The 22153-nt window shown below is 41.8% G+C and overlaps 1 protein-coding gene across 1 annotated transcript in view; it reads right to left on the minus strand.

Moving 5' to 3' along the window:
* Nucleotides 1-18763, minus strand: part of VPS45 (vacuolar protein sorting 45 homolog) — a gene marked incomplete at both ends in the record, with an annotated part of 72563 nt that extends 53800 nt beyond the window's left edge. Inside the window, 3 exons of the mRNA XM_080693310.1 lie at nt 9459-9519; nt 16551-16685; nt 18671-18763. Coding sequence (XP_080549436.1) covers nt 9459-9519; nt 16551-16685; nt 18671-18763 — 289 coding nt within the window. The remainder of the gene's footprint in view (nt 1-9458; nt 9520-16550; nt 16686-18670) is intronic.
* Between the last annotated feature and the right edge of the window lie 3390 nt (nt 18764-22153).

Genomic DNA, 22153 nt, shown 5'->3' on the forward strand with positions numbered 1-22153 from the left:
ACCCAGGGTCACTCAACCTCCGAGCTAATCCCCTGCCCTATTTTTTATTCTTTATTTTGAAACCGGGTCTCACTGAGTTGTGGAGGGTCTCACTAAGTACCTGAGGCTGTCTGCGAACTGCGATCCTCTGGTTTCAGCCTCCTGAATGCTGGGATTACACGCGTGCACCACCATGCCCGACTTTTTTTTTTTTTTTTTTTGCCATACTGGGGATTGAACTCAAGGGCTTTCTACTTTGAGCTATACCCCCTAGCCCTATTTTTAATTCTTTCTTTTGAAACTGGGTCTCACTAAATTGCAGAGAGCCTAAGTAGCTGAGGCTGGCCACAAACCTGCGATCCTCCTGAATCAGCCTCCAAAGTAGCAGGAAAACAAGCGTACGCCACCACACCTGGCTGACAGCTGCATGTTGTGTGAGTCGCTTTCTGCTGCTCATAACACAATGCCATAGACTAGGTAAACTATAAAGAAAAAAAGGTTTTTGGCTCATGGTTCCAAACCAAAGTCTAGGGTCTGCATCTGGTGATACCCTTCCTACTGGTAGGAAGGGTCCCCGAGTGCAGGCCATCAATGGTGAGAGACAGGGAGACCAAGCCAAACTGGCTTTTATAGAAGTTCCTTTCTTAAGATATACTAGCCAGGCGTGGTGGCGCATACTTATAATCCCAGCCCTTGGGAGGCTGAGACAGGAGGATCACACAGGTTCTCAGCCAGCCTTGGCTACTTAAGTGAGGCCCTCTGCAACTCAGTGAGACCCTGTTTCAAAATAAAGAATAAAAAATAGGGCAGGGAAGCCAGGTGTGGTGGCACATGCTTGTAATCCCAGCATTCGGGAGGCTGAGACAGGAGGATCGCGGTTCTCAGCCAGCCTCACCTACTTAGTGAGCCCCTCTGCAACTCAGTAAGACCCTGTTTCAAAATAAAGAATAAAAAATATCTCTGGGGGTATAGCTCAGAGGTAGACTGCCCCTGGGTATTCCATCCCCAGTACCGCAAAAAAAAAAAAGTTATATAAAGTTTTATTGTAAATGTTAATTTGGCTATCATTATGAAATAATAATATATACTGAAGAAAATATGCATGCCTTATGGCCTAAATCCTAAACTCTAAAGCCTCTAAGTTACTTTTTGTATGTGTATGTGGTGCTGGGGATTTAACCCAGGGGCATTCTACCTCTGGGCTACATCCCAGACCTATTTTATTTTTATTTGGAAACAGGTCCTCACTAGGTTGATGAGAGTTTAATTACTTGCTGATCTTGTCCTTGAACCTGTGGTCCTCCTGTCTTAGCCTCCCAAGTACTGGGATTACAAGCATGCACAACTTTTAAGTACCTTTTGAAATTTCTCAAAGGTGCTACTTACTTGAGAATTAAGTGTGATCCTTGGTTTTGGAAACATTACCAGACTCTACAATTGTATGAAGATCAACAACGACATCTAGGGGACAACAGTTGTAATTTCCATAGCAGAACAGATTAGACAAACCCACATTAACTGTATTGTAACCACAACCTAGTTTATTTCTGTGCCTCCCCAAAACCCAAAAAGTTATGCACATAAGAAATACCGACCTGATGATCTGAACTTTCAAAGGAGCAAGAAGTGGAATGTTTTCTTCTGGTATATAAAAGTAAATCGTGAATCTCTGCTTGTCCAACAAACTCAAGTATATTCTCCCCAAACAATGAAATCAGTTTTCATGCCTCAATTCAGAAGTAAAAAAATAATTCAGGGGGAAGATGGCGACCAAGTAAAGTGGCGTTTACGAATCCCGCTAAAAATAGATCTTTATTACTACAAAACCAGCGCTTTTCGTAGCCAGAAAACACCACCAGCAGAGAAATAAAAACTGCAAGTACAAGGGACAGAGAAAAGGAAGGTTAGAAGAACAGCCAGATGCCAGAGAGGAAACCAGCCCGCATTCCAGCTGCGGCAGAGCCGCGCCACCAGCGCCATCTTCCCTCACAGCGCAGGGCTCCAGAGAGGAGGGGGACTCAGAATGGAGCTCAGAACCGGAGAGGAGATACACCGGCCTCACGGCCTGGATGCAGCAGCAGCGACATACTGCCGCTGGCAGCAGAGAATTTACCAGACGGCTCCAGACCAGCGCACTTAACCAGCCACCAGGCTCCAGGGAGGAGCAGCGGACAGCGAGCTGAGGTGAGCAGCTGCAGAACAGCCGGGTGTAATCCAGCAGATTTCTGGGCGCAAGGAGTTTCTAAAGCTCCCAGGGGCTGGGCTCAGCACGCCCTCCAGGGACTCAGAGTGGAGCTCAAAACCAGAAAAGAAATACGCCAGCCTCACAGCCGAGGGTGTGGCAGTGGCGCTATATTGCCTTCGGTGACAGCAGTGAGTTCACCGAGTCTGCGACAGCGCACTCAACAACCATTGGCATTGGCTACTGTTTATTGTCATTTTGTGAAGCAGAGAAACAAAATTTTGGTGTTCAGGGTTCCTGACTTCTGACCCCTGCTACTCCACCATCACCCAACCCTCACCACTCGAAAAAGTACTGTTTACCTTTTAACTCTTCTCAATCCATTCTACTAAGACTGGTCTATACACAATACCCACAATCAATGGGAAGACAACAGAAGAACAGGCCTGAGAACATTGAAAATATGAGAACCAGGAATAGTGGAGAGATGACAGAAGTCACGAATACTGACCTACAAAAATGCAAGGAGAGTTCTGAATCTTGATTTACAATATGATGAAAGGATTTATTTTTATTTTATTTATTTTTGGTGGTACTGGGGTTCCTGGAAGCCCATCTACCTCCGGGCTACACTCCCAGACCTATTTTATATTTTTATTTGGAAACAGGGTCTCCTAAGGCAGCGTGCGCAGCTGGCTTCGAACCTGTGCGATCCTCCTGTCTCCGCCTCCCAAGCGCGGGGATTACAAGCGTGCCCCACCACGCCCGGCTGATGAAAGGATTTAAAACAAGTCCAGAGGAGATGAAAGATGAGTTGGAAACACTAAGAAAGAATCAAAAAGAGGTCTAGAATGAAATGAAAGAGTCAATAAGTGAAATGAAGACAGCAATAGAAAGGAATTCTGGAAGATTAGATGAAATGGAAAACAGAATTTCAATGTTAGAAGACAGTACATCCAAAACCGAAAACACAGTCAGCGATATACAGAAATCTTTACAGCAACAAACCCTAAATATCCAGCAAATATGGGATAATATGAAGTGTCCTAACTTATGGATAATAGGCATTGAAGAAGGGATAGAGGTACAGACCAAAGGCATCCGTAATTTCTTCAAAGAAATAATTTCAGAGAAATTTCCAAACATGGAAAGAGACTTGGATCTTCATGTCCAGGAGGCATAGAGAACACCACTGAGACAGGACCAAAGAAGGAACTCCCCACGCCACATAATAACCAAAATGACCAACATAGAGGCCAAGGAAGGAATCTTAAAAGAAGTGAGAACAAAAGGACGGGTGACATATAGAGGCAAAACAATAAGAATCACCCCAGACTATACAACCCAGGTCATGAATGCTAGGAGAGACTGGTACGACGTGATTCAGACCCTGGAAGAAAATAATTTCCAGCCCAAACTAATCTATCCAGCAAAACTACTATTCAAAATCAACGGGGAAACAAAAGTATTTCAGGATAAACAGAATCTTAAAAAAATTCATGAATTCAAAGCCAACATTAGAGAAAATTCTTAAAGAAATAAACCATAAAGAAGAAAAAAGCAGACTTCAGAACCAGAGAAGAAAGGAAGTCCATAAGTGGGCCATTTAAGTAAAGAAGAAAGACAAAACCACCCAATGTAGACAGAACATAAAATGGCAGAAAACAAAAATCATATTTCAATAATATCTCTTAACGTCAAAGGACTTAACTCACCAATCAAAAGACATAGACTGGCAATGTGGATTAAAAAACATAATCCAAGCCGGGCGTGGTGGCGCACGCTTGTAATCCCTGCTCTTGGGAGGCAGAGACAGGAGGATCGCGCAGGTTCGAAGCCAGCCGCGCGCGCTGGCTTAGGAGACCCTGTTTCCAAATAAAAATGTAAAAATAGGTCTGGGAGTGTAGCCCGGAGGTAGAAGGGCTTCCAGGAACCCCAGTACCACACACACACAAAAATAATAATAATCCAAATATATGCTGTCTGCAAGAAACCCATCTTATAGCCAAAGACATTCACAGACTGAAAGTGAAAGGATGGAAAAAGATATACCATGCTATTGGAGACCAAAAATGAGCAGGGGTAGCAACCCTGATATCCAACAAAACAGACTTTAAACTAAAACACATCAGAGGAGACAAATCAGAGCACTTCCTTTTATTAAAAGGAACAATACGCCGGGTGTGGTGGCGCACGCTTGTAATCCCCGTGCTTGGGAGGCAGAGACAGGAGGATCATGCTGGTTCGGAGCCAGCCTTGCTGGCTTAAGAGACCCTGTTTACAAATAAAAAAATATAAAATAGGTCTGGGAGTGTAGCCCAGAGGTAAAAGGGCTTCCAGGAACCCCAGCACCACCAAAATAAACAAACAAACAAACAAACAAATAAATAAATAAATAAGGAACAATACACCAAGAAGATATAATGATAGTAAATATTTATGCCCCAAATGCGGGTGCAACCACATTTATAAAACAAACCCTTCTGGACATCAGATCCCAAATAGACCCAAATACAATAATTCTGGGAGACTTTAATATACCTCTCACACCACTGGATCAATCTTCAAGGCAAAAGATGAGTAAAGACTCCTTAGAACTAAAGAAAACCATAAACCAAATGGACCTAATAGACATTTACAGAATATTTCAGCCAGGAATTACAGAATACACATTCTTCTCAGCAGCCCATGGAACCTTCTCCAAAATAGACCACATCCTGGGTCACAAAGAAAGCGCCTGCAAATTCAAAAAATGTAATATAATTCCTTGCATCTTTTCAGACCATAATGGAATAAAAGTAGAAATCAACAACAGGAAACTCAAAAGAAATTACTCAAATACATGGAGATTGAATGATACACTACTGAATGATGAATGGGTAAGAGCAGAAATTAGGGAAGAAATAAAGAAATTTATGGAAACAAATGAAAACAGAGACACAACCTACCAAAATCTATGGGACACTATGAAGGCAGTATTAAGAGGAAAGTTTATTGCATTGAGTGCCCACATAAAAAGGACAGAGAACCACCAAGTAAATAACCTAATGACACAACTAAAGGTCCTAGAAAGACTGCAACAGTCTATTCCCAAAGCCAGCAGAAGGCAAGAAATTATTAAAATTAGAGCAGAAATAAATGAAATAGAGAACAAAAAAAAACAATTCAAAGAATCAATAAAATAAAAAGCTGGTTCTTTGAAAAGATTAATAGAATTGATAAACCCCTGGCCAACCTAACCAAAAGAAAAAGAGAATCAACTCAAATTATCAAAATTAGAAATGAAAAAGGAGATATCACCACAGATAGTGAAGAAATTCAAGATTATCAGAAACTACTTTAAAAATGTATACTCCAATAGACTAGAAAACCTGGAAGAAATTGATAGATTTCTAAGCAAAGTTAACCTTCCTACACTCAGCCAAGAGGACATAGCAAGCCTAAACCAACCAATAGCAATGAAAGAAATAGAAATGGCAATAAAAATTCTTCCACCAAAGAAAAGCCCAAGCCCAGATGGGTTTCCAGCTGAATTCTACAAAACCTTCAGTGAACAACTAATACCAATACTTCAGAACTTGTCCTGGGAAATTGAAAGAGATGGAACTCTCCCAAATTCCTTCTATGAGACCAGTATCACATTAATCCCCAAAACAAATAAAGATACCTCAAGAAAGGAAAACTACAGACCAATATCCTTAATGAACATAGATGCAAAAATTCTAAACAAAATATTAGCCATACGCATTCAAAACTATATCAAGAGAATAATACATCATGACCAAGTCGGTTTCATCCCAGAAAAACAAGGCTGGTTCAACATACGCAAATCAATACATGTTATCCACCACATAAATAGAACCAAGAACAAAAACCACATCATCATAGCAATAGATGCTGAAAAAGCATTCAACAAAATCCAATTTATGTTAAAAACACTGCAGAAAATTGGGATAGAAGGAACATACTTCAACATCATTAAGGCAATATACTGTAAACCCAAAGCCAACATTATATTGAATGGAGAAAAACTGCAAGAATTTCCTCGAACAAGACAAGGATGCCCACTATCACCACTCCTTTTCAATATAGTCCTTGAGACCCTTGCTGCAGCAATAAGACGAGAGAAGGAAATCAAAGGAATCCACATAGGAAGAGAGGAATTAAAAGTATCCTTATTTGCAGATGACATGATTCTTTATCTGGAAGACCCAAAGAACTCAACCAAAAGACTTCTGAAGCTGATTGACAAATTCAGCAAAGTCGCAGGATACAAAATCAACCTAAAGAAATCAGTGGCTTTTCTTTACACCAAAAATGAATCCACAATGAAAGAAACAAAGAAAACAATTCCATTCACTATAACCTCAAAACCAATAAAATACCTAGGAATAAACCTAACCCAAGATGTAAAAGACCTCTACAACAAAAACTATAAAACATTAAAGAAAGAAATTGAAGAAGACCTTGGAAGATGGAAAGACCTCCCGTGCTCATGGATAGGCAGAATAAATATCATCAAAATGGCCATTCTGCCAAAAGTGATCTATAGATTCAATGCAATTCCCATTAAAATACCAGCGACATTCTTCACAGACCTAGAAAAATCAATCATGAACTTTATATGGAGAAAGAAAAGACCCAGAATATCCAAAGCAATTCTCAGCAATAAGAAACATGCAGGAGGCATCACAATCCCAGACTTCAAATTATACTATAGAGCAATAATAGTAAAAACAGTATGGTACTGGCACAATAACAGATATACTGACCAGTGGATTAGAATAGAAGATACAGAAACAAATCCACACATCTTTAGTCAATCTTTGACAAAGTGGCCAAACACATACGCTGGAGAAAAGACAGCCTTTCCAACAAGTGGTGCTGGGAGAACTGGCTAACCATTTGTAGAAAGATGGAACTAAACCCCTCTATCTCACCATGCACAGGAATCAACTCAAGATGGATCAAAGACTTAGAAATTAGACCCGAGATTGTGAAGTTATTAGAAGAGGGCATAGGCTCAACATTACAACATATTGGCACAGGCAGTAACTTTCTCAACAAAACCTCCAAAGCTCAGGAAATTAAAGCAAGAATTAACAAGTGGGATAGCATCAAACTAAAAAGTTTCCTCTCATCAAAGGAAACCATCAGTAACCTAAAGAGGAAGCCTACAGAATGGGAAAAGATCTTTACCAGCCACCACTCTGATAGGGGGCTAATATCCAGAATATACAAAGAGCTCAAAAGACTCTTCACTCACAAAACAAACAACCCAATCAAGAAATGGGCAAATGAACTGAATAGACACTTCACAAAAGAAGAGATACAAAGGGCCAATAGATACATGAAAAGATGTTCTACATCATTGGCCATCAAGGAGATGCAAATCAAAACTACAATGAGATTCCATCTAACCCCAGTCAGAGTGGCAAGCATAAAGAAATCAAATAACAACAAATGCTGGCGAGCATGTGGGGAAAGAGGAACTCTTTTACACTGTTGGTGGGAATGCAAACGAGTTCAGCCAATATGGAGATCTGTGTGGAGATTCCTAAGAAAGGTGGGAATAGATCCACCACGTGCTCCAGCTCTACCATTCCTGGGTATCTTTCCAAAGGGGTTAAATTCAGAGAACTACAGCAACATATGCATACCTATGTTCATAGCAGCACAATTCGTAATAGCCAAAATATGGAACCAACCCAGGTCTCCATCAACAGATGAATGGATTGCAAAACTTTGGGAAAGACACACAATGGAATTCTATTCAGCCATAAAGAAGAACAAAATCATATCATTTGCAAGAAGATGGAAAGCCGTGGAGAACATTATGTTAAGTGAGATCAGCCAAGCACAGAAGGAGAAGGTACATACGTTTCCTCTAATATGCCCAAACTAGGGAACACAGAGGATACCAGTGGGACTCCAGATAATGGAGGGGAAATACCAGCAAAGCTAGAATGGAAAGATAGGAGAGGAGGAAGGCTGATCTTGATTAATGAGGGTCTACATCTGAATATGTATAAAATTATGTATAAAATTATGAATATGACATGGTTACCCTGGACAACCATTGATGGGAGGGGGGAAGGGAAAACGGGGATGGGGGAGAGGGCACCAAATATAGTTTAAATGTATACCATTTATGTTCAATAAAAAATTTGTTTAAAAAAATAATAATTCAGAAGTAAAAAAAAAGGAATAAGTATATAATTCTTTGTGTGTGTGTGTGTGTGTGTGTGTGTGTGTGTGTGTGTGTGTGTGTAGGTAGGATGTAAAATGTGGCTTCTCCCATTGAGTGTGTATACGTGTGTGCATGTGTTGTACTAAGGATTAAACCTAGGTCTTTTCTCTACTGAGCTATATCCCCGGCCCTTTTTATTTTGATACAGGGTCCCGTTAAGTTACTATGCTCTGGCCTCGAACCTGTGATCAGCTCTTAAGAACTGGGATTATAGGCATACACAAAAGCCTCCAGTGCACTTACAATTTCTGATTTATCAAACATCTTGAAAGGCAGAGTATAACTTAAAAAAATTTTAATCTAAGCAATCACTGATTAATGAAAACTATATTTAGCTCTCTGAAAAAGAATAATGGCCACAATAGTTTTTTGTTTGGTTTTGGTAACGGAGATTGAACCCAGGGACATTCTACCTCCAAGCTACACCCCAACCTTATTTTCTGTTTTTGTTTTTTTTCTTCTTGTGGTACTGGGAATTGAACCTAGAAGCATTCTATCTCTGAGCTACACCCCCTGCCCTATTTCTTTTCCTTTCCTTTCTTTTCTTTTCTTTCTTTTCTTTTCTTTCTTTTTTTTTTTTTTTTTCTTTTTGCGGTACTGGGGATAGAACCCAGGGACACAGCCCTATTTTTTATTCTTTATTTTGAAATAGGGTCTTACTGAGTTGCATAGGGCCTCACTAAGTAGTAGCTGAGGCTGTCCTTGAGCCTCAATCCTCCTGTCTCAGCCTCCCAAATGCTGGGATTACAAGTGTTCACCACCACGTCCAGTTTTCTTATTCTTTATTTTGAAACAGGATCTCACTAAGTTGCAGAGGGCCTCACTAAGTAGCTAAAGCTGGCCGCAAACCTGCCATCCTCCTATTTCAGCCTCCCAAGTACTAGGACTAAGGCGTGCCTCACCACGCCTGACACCTAACCTTATTTTATATTTTCATTTTGAAATAGCATCACTAAGATTCAGTGAACTTGATGACAAAAAGTGCTCAGTGAAACGTACTAGCTGAGATAGAAGTACATGGCTAAAAAAGTGAACTAACGTACTTACAAACAAAATATATACTGTATTTGGGTCTTCGGAGCTCCTGAATCAGGTAATCCACATTCTCCTAGAAAATAAACAACAAACAAATTATGAGAAGAGTTGCTTAAGTAAAAAAGTAGTAAGTATCATCCACTGATGAACAGAGAGTCTACTGCATGTTGAGATGAGCCTGTGGTCATGTTGGGCAGTGATGTTGGGGACAAAAAAGAGATAATAAATATAACGATCAGAATTATATACATGAAGCCGGCCGTGGTGGCACACACTAGTAATCCCAGTACTTGGGAGGCTGAGACAGGAGGATTGCAGGTTTGAGGTGAGCCTTGGCAACTTAGCAAGGCTCTCAGCAACCTAGTGAGACCCTGTTTCCAAATATGGAATAAAATCAGGCTGAGGATGTAGCCCAGAGGTAGAATGCCTCTAGTTTCAATCCCCGGTAGCAAAAAATAAATAAATAATAATAATAATAATAATAATAATAATAATAATAATACACACACACACACACACACCACACACACACACACACACACACATGATTAGACATTATGCACATAATATTAAATATAAACCAGTTGCACTATTTTGGCCAAATTAAGATAAAAATATAAAGGACATACATAGACATGGAACTACAACATGGAATTGATAATAATTCTTTTTCTTTTTTTCTTTTTGCAGTACTGAGGATGAAACCCAGGGGCATCCTACCTCTGAGCTACACCTCCAGCCCTATTTTCTTATTCTTTTTTTTTTTTTTTTTTTTTTTTTGCAGTACTGGGGATGGAGCCCAGAGCAATTCTACCTCTGAGCTACCCTCCCAAGCACTGGGATTACAAGTGTGCGCCACCACCCCTGGCTTTATTCTTTATTTTGAAACAGGGTCTCACTGAATTGCAAAGAGCCTCATTAAGTAGCTGAGGCTGTCAGCGACCCAAGATCCTCTGGTCTCAGTCTCCAGAAAGCTGGGATTATAAGAGAAAGCCATGCCCAGTTTCTTTATTTTTTGAAATAGGGTCTCACTGAGTTGCAAAAGGCCTCAGTAAGTAGTGGCTGAGGCTGTCCTTGAACGCCAATCCTCCTGTCTCAGCCTCCCAAATGCTGGAATTACAAGCATGCATCACCACTGCTGGCTTGATAATAATTCTTTAAATTTGCCTAAACTCTTATCTATAAATTATATTCATCTCATTAAAACTGTTTCTTAGAGCCAGGTGTGGTGGCACATGCTTGTAATTCCAGTATTTGGGAGGCTGAGACCGGATGCTATCCTCCTGCTATCCTCCCGTCAGCCTTAGCTACTTAGTGAGGCCCTTTGTAACTCAGTGAGACCTTGTTTCAAAAATAAAGAATAAAAAAAAATAGTGCTGGGGTTGTCTCTCGGAGGTAGAATGCCCCTAGGTTCCATCTCCAGTACTGCCAAAAAAAAAAAAAAAAAAAAGTTTCTTCAAATATCAAAATGTGTCTAGTCCTTTAAAATCAATAGTCAAGTGAAAACAGAATTGAGTATATTCAATTTGGCTTTTAACTTATTGAGATCTGTCTGTACACTTCAATGTTTGTGAAGTACTTGCAAATAGCACCTGAGATTTTTTTTATAATTACGTTTTTTTGTTTGTTTGTTTTTTTGTGGTTTTTTGTACTGGGGATTGAACCTAGAGGCAGTCAACCTTCAAGCTATACTCCCAGTCTTATTTTATTTTTATTTTGAAAAAGGGTCTCACTAGGTTTATGATAGTCTCACTACTTGCTGCGGCTGTCCTCGAACCTGTGGTCCTCCTGTCTCTGCCCCTAAGTAATGGGATTAAAAGCGTGTGCTATGCCGGGCGTGGTGGTGCATGCTTGAAATTTCCCTGCTTGGGAGGCAGAAACAGGAGGATAGCGCAGGTTCGAAGCCAGCCGTGCTGGCTTAAGAGACCCTGTTTCTAAAAAAACAAAACAAAACAAAACAAAAAAACAGGTCTGGGAGTGTAGCCCGGAGGTAGAAGGGTTTCCAGAAACCTCAGTACCAAAAATAAATAAATAAATAAATAAATAAATAAATAAATAAATAAATAAATATTAAAAGTGTGTGCTATGTCCAGCTATAATTGCATTATTTCAAAGTAAAATATGTATGTTAGAAGCATAAAAATTCTTTTTACATGGTTAATAGATGAAAATCCCCACTACACAAGAGCATAATGTATGTTTTATCTGTTTTTGACAAAACCAGTTAACTTTCACTATAAATTGGACTCCAAAATAAACATGATATTCTTTTGTTTGTTTAAAAAAATCAATTTCTTTATAGTATAAAAATATTTTGAAAAGTACACACTGCATCTGGGTGTGGTGTCACGTGCCTATAGTCCCAGATACTCAGGAGTCTGAAGCAGAAGGATTGAAAGTTTAAGGCCAGCCTGGGCAATTTAGCGAGATCTGTCTCAAAATAAAAAATACCAAAAAAATTGGTTGGTGATGTAGTTCAGTGGTAGAGTTCAGTCCTCAGTAGTGAGAAAAAAAAATACGTACATTGCTTATTACACAGAAAAAAGGTTGATTTTTATTTAAAATGCATTAAAGCTGGGCATGATGGCACATGCCTGCAATCCCAGTACTTGGGAGGCTGAGACAGGAGGATGGCAGGTTGGAGGACAACCTCAGCAAGTAACAAAACTCTCATCAACCTAGTGAGAACCTGTTTCAAAATAAAATAGGACCAGGCATGGTAAGGATAAGACAGGAGGATCACAGGTTCGTAGCCAGCCTCAGTGAAGACGTAGTGAGGACTTCTGCAACTTACTGAGACCCTGTTTCAAAAGTGAAGAATAAAAAATAGGGCTGGGGGGTGTAGCTCAGAGGTAGAATGTCCCTGGGTTCAATCCCCAGTACCACAAAAATAAAATTAAATGCATTAAAAACTAACTAAAGCTGGACATGGTGGCACATGCTTGTCATCCCAGCATTTGGGAGGTTGAGACAGGAAGATCGCAGTTCACAGACAGCCTCAGCTATTTAGTGAAGCTGTTTCAAAATAAAGAATAAAAAATATGGCTGGGGGTGTAGCTCAGAGGTATAATCCCCCTGTGTTCCATCCCAGTATCGGGGGAAAAAAATTAACTGTATTATATAATCTTAAGAACAATTGTTATTAATCAGAATATTTTAAAGCCGGGCATGGTAGTGTATGCGTGTCATCCCAGCATTTGGGAGGCTGAGATGGGACAGCCTCAGCTACTTAGTGAGGCCCTCTGCAACTCAGTGAGACCCTGTTTCAAAATAAAGAATAAAAAATAGGGCTGAGGATACTGCTCAGAAGTAGAATGCCCCTGGGCCCACCCCCAGTATCTAGAAATAAAGAATAAAAAATAGAAGTGAGATATAGCTTGAAGGTAGAATGCCCCTGGGTTACATCCCCAGTACTGCAAAAAAAAAAAAAAAAAAAAATATATATATATATATATATATATATTTTTTTTTTTTTAAACCTAAAATTACTTCCTCATAACATGCTAGATAAAAATGACAAAATGAGCTGAGTGTGGTGGCACACACTTGTAATTCCAGGAGGCTGAGACAGGAGATCACAGGTTGAAGACCAGCCTTAGCAACTTAGTGAGACTCTCAGCAACCTAGCAAAACTGGGTTCTTTTTGTTGTTGTTGTTTGTTTGTTTTTGTTGTTTTTGTTTTTGGTACTGAGGGTGGAACCCAGGAGCTTTCTACCTCCGGGCTATACTCCCAGACCTATTTTATACTTTATTTGGGAACAGGGTCTCACTGAGTTGTTGAGAGCCTCACTAAGTAGCTGAGGCTGGCTTCGAACCTGTGCGATCCTCCTGTCTCAGCCTCCCAAGCACGGGGATTACAAGTGTGCACCACCACACGCGGCGCAAGACTGTGTTTCAAAACAAAAAATAAGAGGCTGGAGTATAGCTCAGAAGTGTAGAATACCCCTGGGTTCAATCTCCAATATCACAAACCAAAAAATCTGGGTGGGGGTGTACTGGGGATAAAATCCAGGGGTCTTCTACCTCTGTATTACACTCCCAGATCTATTTTATATTTTATTTGGAAACAAGGTCTCACTAAGTAGCTGAGGCTGGCTTCAAACCTATACAATCTTCCTGTTTCAGCCTCCTAAGTTCTATGATTACAAGCGTGCACCACCATGCCCAGCTAAATAATTTATTTTATTTATTTATTTATTTATTTATTTATTTATTTATTTATTTATTTATTTATTTATTTTGTGGTACTAGGGCAGAACCCAGGGGCTTTTACCTCCGAGCTACACCCCCAGCCCTACTTTTCTTTATTCTTAATTTTGAAACAGGGTCTCACTGAGTTGCAAAGGGCCTCACTAAGTAGCTGAGGCTGGCCATGAACCCAGATCCTCCTGTCTCAGCCTCCTGAATGCTGGGATTACAAGCGTGCGCCACCACGCCTGGCTAAACAAAAAAAAATTTTAAAGGCAAAATGAAGTCTAAAAGAACTTGAAAAAGTATATATAACTGTGATCAAGGCTCTGTCACCAAAAACTGTTATGAAATAAGGAACTTAGTGATCTCTAAAATTGCTATTGAACCAAAACAAAGACTACAAATGTGAAACAATTGGAAACCACACAATATGTACTCATTAATCCAGTGCTGAATGATTACTGAGCGTCTGCTCTGTAGCAGGTACTGAAGACCTAACAATGAGAAAGAAACCCACAACATCCCTGCTCTCTGCTAACAGGTAAGACAGATAATAATCACACAACCCATATAAGTTCAACCAGAAGAAGCAACAGGGAGAGGAAGATGGTGCTGGAAGTGCTTGCGAGAAGAGGGTCTGACCTAGTCAGCGAGGCCAGTGAGGGTTTGCTTGAGGAAGTGAGTGATTCTAGGCAGTAGGAGGAACTTTTGCAAAGGGCCTGTGGCATGATGGAACAGGGGAAATAGAGCGGACTGAAAAAATGGTTTCTAAACTGCAGCATGTAAAAGGGTTTGAAATGGGGCTGGGTATGTGGCAGAAGGTAGGCCACACGGGACCGTCAGGCAGCAAGGGAGGAGTTTCATCTTTATCAAAAGCAATGAGATGTCACTCAAGGATTTCCAGGAGGGATGACATGGTCAGATTTGCGTTTGGAAAGTATATAAGCATGATGAAAGTGCCCTGGAACTGGAGAACATGAATATAAGGCAAGAGAATATATAAAATAAGAGTGAATTAAGAAAGGATGTGTGCCCATATGTGTGTGTGTATGTGTGTGTGTGTGTGTGTATTACTAGGGATTGAACCCAGGGGCATTTTACCTTTGAGCCACACACCCAGCCCTCTTTTATTTTTATGGTTAAACAGGGTTTTACTAAGTGGCTGATTCTGACTGAGGCTGTCCCTGAACCTGCAATCTTCCTGTTTCAGCCTCCCAAGTACTGGGATTACAGGTCTGTACTGAATGATTACAGGTGTGTGCCACCAACTCCAACCAAGAAAATATTTATTTATTTATTATTTATTTATTTATTATTTATTTATTTTTGTGGTACTAGAGACTGAACTCAGGGGCAATCTATCTCTGAGCTACACCCCAGCCCTATTTTTATTCTTTATATTGAAACAGGGTCTCACTAAGTTGTGCAAGGTTTCTCTAAGTAGCTGAAGCTGGCTGTGAACCTGGAATTCTCCTGTCTCTGCCTCCCAAGTACTAGGATTACAAGTGTGCCACCATGCACGGCTAAAAACGGATTTTTAAAGGAGATATTCAAACTAGATTAAGAAGGTGATGGACAGGTTGGTGCACGCTTGTAATCCCAGCATTTGGGAGGCAGAGCCCGGGGGATCGTGAACAGCCTCAGCTACTTACCAAGACCCTTCGCAACTCAGTGAGATCCTGTTTCAAAAAATAAAAAAGAAGCCGGGCGTGGTGGCGCACGCGTGTAATCCCAACATTCGGGAGGCTGAGACCGGAGTACAATGGTTTGCGGACAGCCTTAGCTACGTAGTGAGGCCCTCTGCAACTTAGTGAGACCCTGTTTCAAAATAAAGAATAAAGAATAGGGCAGGGGGGTATATATATAGCTCAGAGGTCAAATACCCCTGGGTTCCATCACCAAACCTGCCAAAAAATAATAAAATAAAATAAAAAAAATAAAAAGACTGGCCAGGTGTGTGGCACAAGCTTGTAATCCTAGCATTTGGGAGGCTGAGACAGAAGAACTGCATTTCAAAGATAGCCTCAGCTACTTAGTGAGGCCCTTTGCAACTCAGTGAGACCCCGTTTCAAAACAAAGAATAAAAATAAGGCTGGGGATGTACCTTGGAGATAGGATGCCTCTGGGTTCCATCCCCAGTACTGCAAAAAAAAAGGAAAAACAAACAAACACAAACAAACAAACAGACTAAAAAATAGGGCTGGGGGTGTAGCTCGGAGGTGCATTACCCCTGGGTTCCATTCCCAGTATCTCTCTCTCTCACACACACACACACACACACACACACACACACACACACACGAATGTGATGAACAAAATCTGATAGATGGCTGAAGACCTTAATTAGAAGAAAACACACAGGGGACAGGATGACCAGGTAGAGGATGACAGAAAGGCTTATTTGGCTCTAGTAGGAGAGCAGAATTGGGACAAAGAAAGATTATATACATAAGGGAAGACAAAACTGGGTAAAGGAAGGCTTTGACTGCTGGGCTACTAAATATATTTAGTTACAGAAGTAAAATTGAGCCACTATTAGGTTCCTGAGCATAGACGCCAATCAAAATGGTAAAGGTTCAAGATACTAATAGCTGTCTATAAGATTCAGCGGAAATGGTGCTCAGTGGTAGGTATGAAGGTTAATCCAGCAATAAAGCGATGTGGTTCTCTATTAGGGTAGTTAGTGGCTTTGTGAATAGCTGTGAACTAGAAAGACATTTTAAGGGTGAACTGGTTGTAAAGGGTCAACAGAATTATGGGAAGGAGAAGAATGAAGGTCATAACTCTCACCAATGAGGATAATTATGATGCCACAAGTGATACGAATACAAATTTATTTTGCCTTCTTAATGTTTTCAGACCAGAGCGTTCTGCCTTTGCCTGGGGGAGATGGCAGCTCGGTTTATGAAGTACCTTCGTAGGTCGGAGAAAGCAGATTGCCTTCAGGTGTTTCATTGTCTCTCGATTTTGAGAATCAATGCGTTCAAAGAGGTACACTTCCTTCTGAAGAATCTCCGATTGTGTATATACCATGCTTACTATGCCAGTCTGTAAATAAAAAGAATTAGCTAAGATTATGCTAGTTCAGAATAATAAAAGCAAGCATCAAGAGCCAGGTGTGGTGGCGCACGCTTGTAATCCCAGCATTCGGGAGGCAGAGACAGGAGGATCGTGGTTCGTGGACAGCCTCAGCCACTTAGTGAGACCCTCTGCAACTCAGTGAGACCCTGTTTCAAAATAAAGGATAAAAAAATAAGGCTGGGGGTGTAGCTTGGAGGTGGAATGTTCCTGGGTTTCATCCCCAGTAGTGCAAAAACAAACAAAAAATCAAGCATCAATATTTAAGTCCTTTTTTCATTAATACTTAGCTGGGTAACTTTTTTTTTTTTTTTTTTTTTTTTGTACTGGGATTGAACCCAGGCGTATTCTACCTCTGGGATACACTCCAAGCTCTATTTTTTTTTTCAATTTTTAAAAAACACGGACCTGGCCAGGCGTGATGGCCTACGCTTGTAATCCCCGCACTTGGGAGGCTGAGACAGGAGGATCGCATAGGTTCGAAGCCAGCCTCAGCTACTTAGTGAGGCTCTCAGCAACTTAGTGAGACCCTGTTTCCAAATAAAATATAAAAAAGGTCTGGGAGTATAGCCTGGAGGTAGAAAGCCTCTGGGTTCCACCCCCAGTACCACCAAAAAATAAAAAATAAAAAACACGGTCCTGGCCAGGCGTGGTGGCACACGCTTGTAATCCCCCTGCTTGGGAGGCGGAGACAGGAGGATCGCGCAGGTTTGTAGCCAGACTCGCTGGTTTAGGAGACCCTGTTTCCAAAAAACTATATAAAAAAAAATAGGTCTGGGAGTGTAGCCCGGAGGTAGAAGGGTTTCCAGGAACCCCAGTACCACCAAAAAATAAGTAAGTAAGTAAGTAAATAAGTAAATAAATAAATTAATTAAAAATGCGGTCTTTTTTTTTTTCTTCAGTACTAGGGATGGAACCCAGGGGCATTCTACCTCCGAACTACACCCCTAGCCCTATTTTTTAGTCTTTATTTTGAAACAGGGTCTCACTGAGTTGCAAAGGGCCTCATGAAGTAGCTGAGGCTGGCCACGAACTGTGATCCTCCTGTCTCAGCCTCCCGAATGCTGGGATTACAAGCGTACGCCACCATGCCCGGCATCAACAGTGTCTTGCTAGGTAAATTAGAGTCCCAGGACTTGCTGAGGCTCTTCTTGAATAACCTGCCATCCTCCTGTCTCAGCCTCCCCAAATACTGGGATTACAGGAGTGCACCACCACGCCCCAGTTAGTTGGGTATTTTATTTTATTTTATTTTATTTGTGGTACTGGGCATTGAACCCAGAGACATCCTACCCTTGAGCTACACCACCAGATCTATTTTATTTTTTATTTGGTAACACAGTCTCACTAAGTTGCTGAAGCCGACAGAGAACTTGTGATCCTCCTGTCTCAGCCTCCCAAATACTGGGATTATAGGCTTGCTCCATAGAGCCAGTCTCTTAGCTGGGTAATTTAAATACTAACATATGGAGTAACATTCACCGAACATCCACAACAGGTAGTAATGTTCCAGAATGAAAAACATGCTCTCTCTGAATACAAACAATCCATAAATTTCTTTTTAAAAAATTCCATCGTCTTAAAGAGGTTTTATTTTTTTAAAAGCCTGTGGCCAACAAATAACCTGCCCTCTCAGATTGAGCCCAACAGCTTTACTTTAAAAACACACCGTTCAATGGAAATAGCAGGGCCATCCCAAAGTATTCCAAGCGCTAGGTCTCACAGAGAGATAATTTCTTGGCAGAGATACTGTTCCGGGTGCAAGCGTCTTTGGGCATCGCTTAGAACCATTGGGACTAAAAAATCCGCTGGGCAAGCTGTATCCAACTTTTCAGTCCCACACAGACCTGACCCTCATTATCTGTGCTCGAATACTAATCCCAGGGCGGAATGGGACCAGCTATTGTACGGGAGGGAGGGTGCCTTCAACAAATGCTGACCCAAAGCCAACTCACCGTCTCTTTATCCATGAGAAGTACTTTCATGCCGGGTCCGCTGTCTTCTATCATTTTGGAAACGTACTGCTTCACGGCAAAAACCACGTTCATGGTGGCGAAGTGACAGGTGCCCCGGCTCCCCTCCGCCCCCTTTTTCTGGCTCAATCAAGCCCGGCCTGTTGGCGGGGTCTCAGCTGCTTCCGGCCGGCGGGGCTCGGCTTCCGGCGGGTCCGGGCGGCCGCGGTGCTGGGAGTTGTAGTTCCGCTGCGGACTCCGGGGCGCCGAGCCTTGGGCGGGCTGGAAAACCGGGCTGCGACGCGGGGCTGCTGTGCACCGGCGCGACCCCGACCTCCTCCAGCTCGTCGAGAGCCTGGGCTCTCAGACGCCAACCCGCCATTGATGCTTTCTTGGGTAGCAGTGAGAGATGAAGGGTCAGACGGTGGCAGGATGCTCCGGCTGCTTGGTACCCGGAGGGGCGGCTCTTGGCAGGTGATGGCCGAGGGGGGCGTCTCTGGGTCATCAGCCTTGCAGGGCGGTGCCCTGTGTTCAGGAAAGTGAGGCTCTTGGGCATCTGAAGTTGAACAGATTATTTGTTGGCTAAAGGAACGATGGGGACGTCCTTCAGGGATGTGGAGAGCCTCGGGTTCTCAGGACTCGCGGGGCATTAAGAGCAGCCCTGGGTTGGTGTCCGAAATGGGTTGGGTCTTATATCCGTAGAGGCTAAAGTAAACTAACGTGGAGATTTAAGGGAAACTCACAGTTTTCTTATTTAAGAAACTACCAAGTACGGCGTGGTGGCGCACACTTGTAATCCCAGTACTTGGGAGGCTGAGACAGGAATATCTCAGGTTCAAGGCCAGCCTCAGGACTCAGTAAGACACTGTTTCAAAATAGAGATTAGGAAATAGGGCTGGGAGTGCAGCTCAAAGGTAGACTGCCCCTGGTTTTATCCCCAGCCCCTCTCTCTCTCTCTCTCTCTCTCTCTCTCTCTCTCTCTCTCTCTCTCTCTCTCTCACACACACACACACACACACACACCCAAAGTTTAGCAACAAAATCAAGCTTACAGCCATCAACTCTCAAATATCTGTTTATGTTTATTTCACATAGGTCTATTCGTCATGTCATTGAAGGAAAAAGAGGGTAAAATTTTCCCCCCACCTTTACTTGGGAATTGTAACAGGACGATAATAAGAAATAGCTACAAGAAATTAGTGATATAAATGCTTATAAATGTTTCCAAAAAAAAAAAAAAAACAAACATGGCCAGCATTTGTGGGATCAGCTTAAATCAATATTTTCAGCATAGGCCAGGCATGGTGGCACATGCTTGTAATCTCAGTTCTTGAGAGGATGAGACAGGAGAATCGCAGGTTCAAGGCCAGTCTCAGCAACTTAAAGAGATTCTGTTTCAAAATAAAAAGGATTTGGGGTATAGTTTGGAAGTATAATGCCCCTAGGTTGAACCCCCATTGCTCCCCCTAAAAAGAAGGAAAGAAAGATTGATAGAGCACGCCTGTAATCCCAGTGCTTGGGAGGCTGAGCAGGAGGATCATAGGTTGGGGACCAGCACAGTAACTTAGTGAGGCCCTGTTTTTTTTATTGTTGTTTTTGTTTGTTTGTTTGTTTGTTTGTTTTGGGTACTAGGGATGGAACCCAGGGGCATTTTTAACTCCGAGCTACACCCCCAGCCCTATTTTTTATTCTTTATTTTGAAACAGGATCTCACTGAATTGCAAAGGGCCTCACTAAGTAGCTGAGGCTGTCAGTGAACCACCATCCTTCTGTCTCAGCTTCCAGAATGCTGGGATTACAAACGAGTGCCAACACGCCCAGCTAGTAAGGCCGTGTTTTAAAATAGTAAGTAAAATAGAGCTGCAGGTGTAGCTCAGAGGTAGAACACCCTGGTTCAATCCCATACCCACATCCACCAAAAAAAAAAAAAAAAAAGAGGGAAGAATCTGCACCCGTTTGTTTATAATTGGATAATCACAGCATTTTGAGAATGCCTTTTTTGCCTTTTTTTTTTTGGGGGGGGTACTGGTGATTGAACCCAGGGGTGTTATACCTCTGAGTTACACCCTCAGCCCTATATTTTATTCTTTATTTTGAAACAGGGCCTCACTAAGTTGCTGAGGCTGGCCGCGAACCTGCAATCCTCCTGTCTCAGCCTCCCGAATGCTGGGATTCCAAGTGCACCACCAGGCCCAGCTGAGAATGCTTCTTCTAACTCATTCTGTTGCTCATAAAATTCCACTGATGTCGGTGGCAGTGTTATTTTATATGTTGAGTGATAATATATGAACGTAAACATTTTGAACAAAACGATTATGATCCTACATGCTTTTTGTCACCTAATTCTCAGTGACCAGAGGCAGTGGTTAATTCCTCCACATGGTAGCTGAGTGATGGCATGTTTGGAATCCCAGTACTTGGGAGACTGAGACAGGAGGATTGCAGATTTGAGGCCAGCCACAGCAATTTAGCAAGGCTTTCAGCAATTTAGGGAGACCGTGTTTTGTTTTTATTACTGGGGGCTAACACCAGGGGCATTCTGCCTCTGAGCTATGCCACCAGCCCTATTTTAAAATTAGTTAAGTATGTGGGGGGGGTATGGAACGGGGTCATTCTGCCTCTGAGCTCTACTCCCACACCTATTTTATTAATTTATTTATCTTATTGATTGTGGTACTGGGCAATTGAACCCAGAGGCTTTCTATTTTTGAGCTATATTCCCAGTCCAATTTTATTTTTACTTGAAACAGCGTCTCACTAGGTTAATTAGAGTCTCACTGCTAGCTGAGGCTGTCCTCAAACCTGTGATCCTCCTGTCTCAGCCTCCCAAGAACTGGGATTGCAGGTGTACATCACCACAACTGGCTCTTTTTGTTTGTTTGTTTTGAAGCAGGATCTAAGTTGCTGAGAGTCTTGCTAAATTCCTAAGGCTGGCCTGGATCCCGAGGTCCTCCTGTCTCAGCCTTCCACGTGCTGAGATTATAGGTTTGCACCACCAAGCCCAGCTACAGCTACTTATTCATTCCTTTACTTTTTTTAATTGAAGGTTGAACCGGGAAGCATTCTACCTCCAAGCTAACCCCAACCCTATTTTATTTTTAATTAATTAATTTATTTATTTATTTATTTTTGCGGTACTGGGGTTCCTGGCAATCCTTCTACCTCCGGGCTACACTCCCAGACCTATTTTTTTTTAATATTTTTTTATTTGGAAACAGGGTCTCTTAAGCCAGCTCCGCTGGCTTTGAACCTGCACGATCCTCCTGTCTCCGCCTCCCAAGCGCGGGGATTACAAGCGTGCGCCACCACGCCCTGCTTATTTTTTATTTTGAAACAGGCTTTCACGAAATTGCTGAGACTGTCCTCGAACCTGTGATCCTCCTGTCTCCTGTCTGAGCCTCGCAAGTACTAGGATTACAAGCATGTACCATCACACCCAGCTATTTTTTTTTTTTTGAAAGGGTCTCTCTAAATTGGGCAGGACCA

Source organism: Muscardinus avellanarius (genome assembly GCF_963383645.1).
Source record: "Muscardinus avellanarius genome assembly, chromosome: 3".
In the NCBI taxonomy this organism is placed as follows: Eukaryota; Metazoa; Chordata; class Mammalia; order Rodentia; family Gliridae; genus Muscardinus; species Muscardinus avellanarius.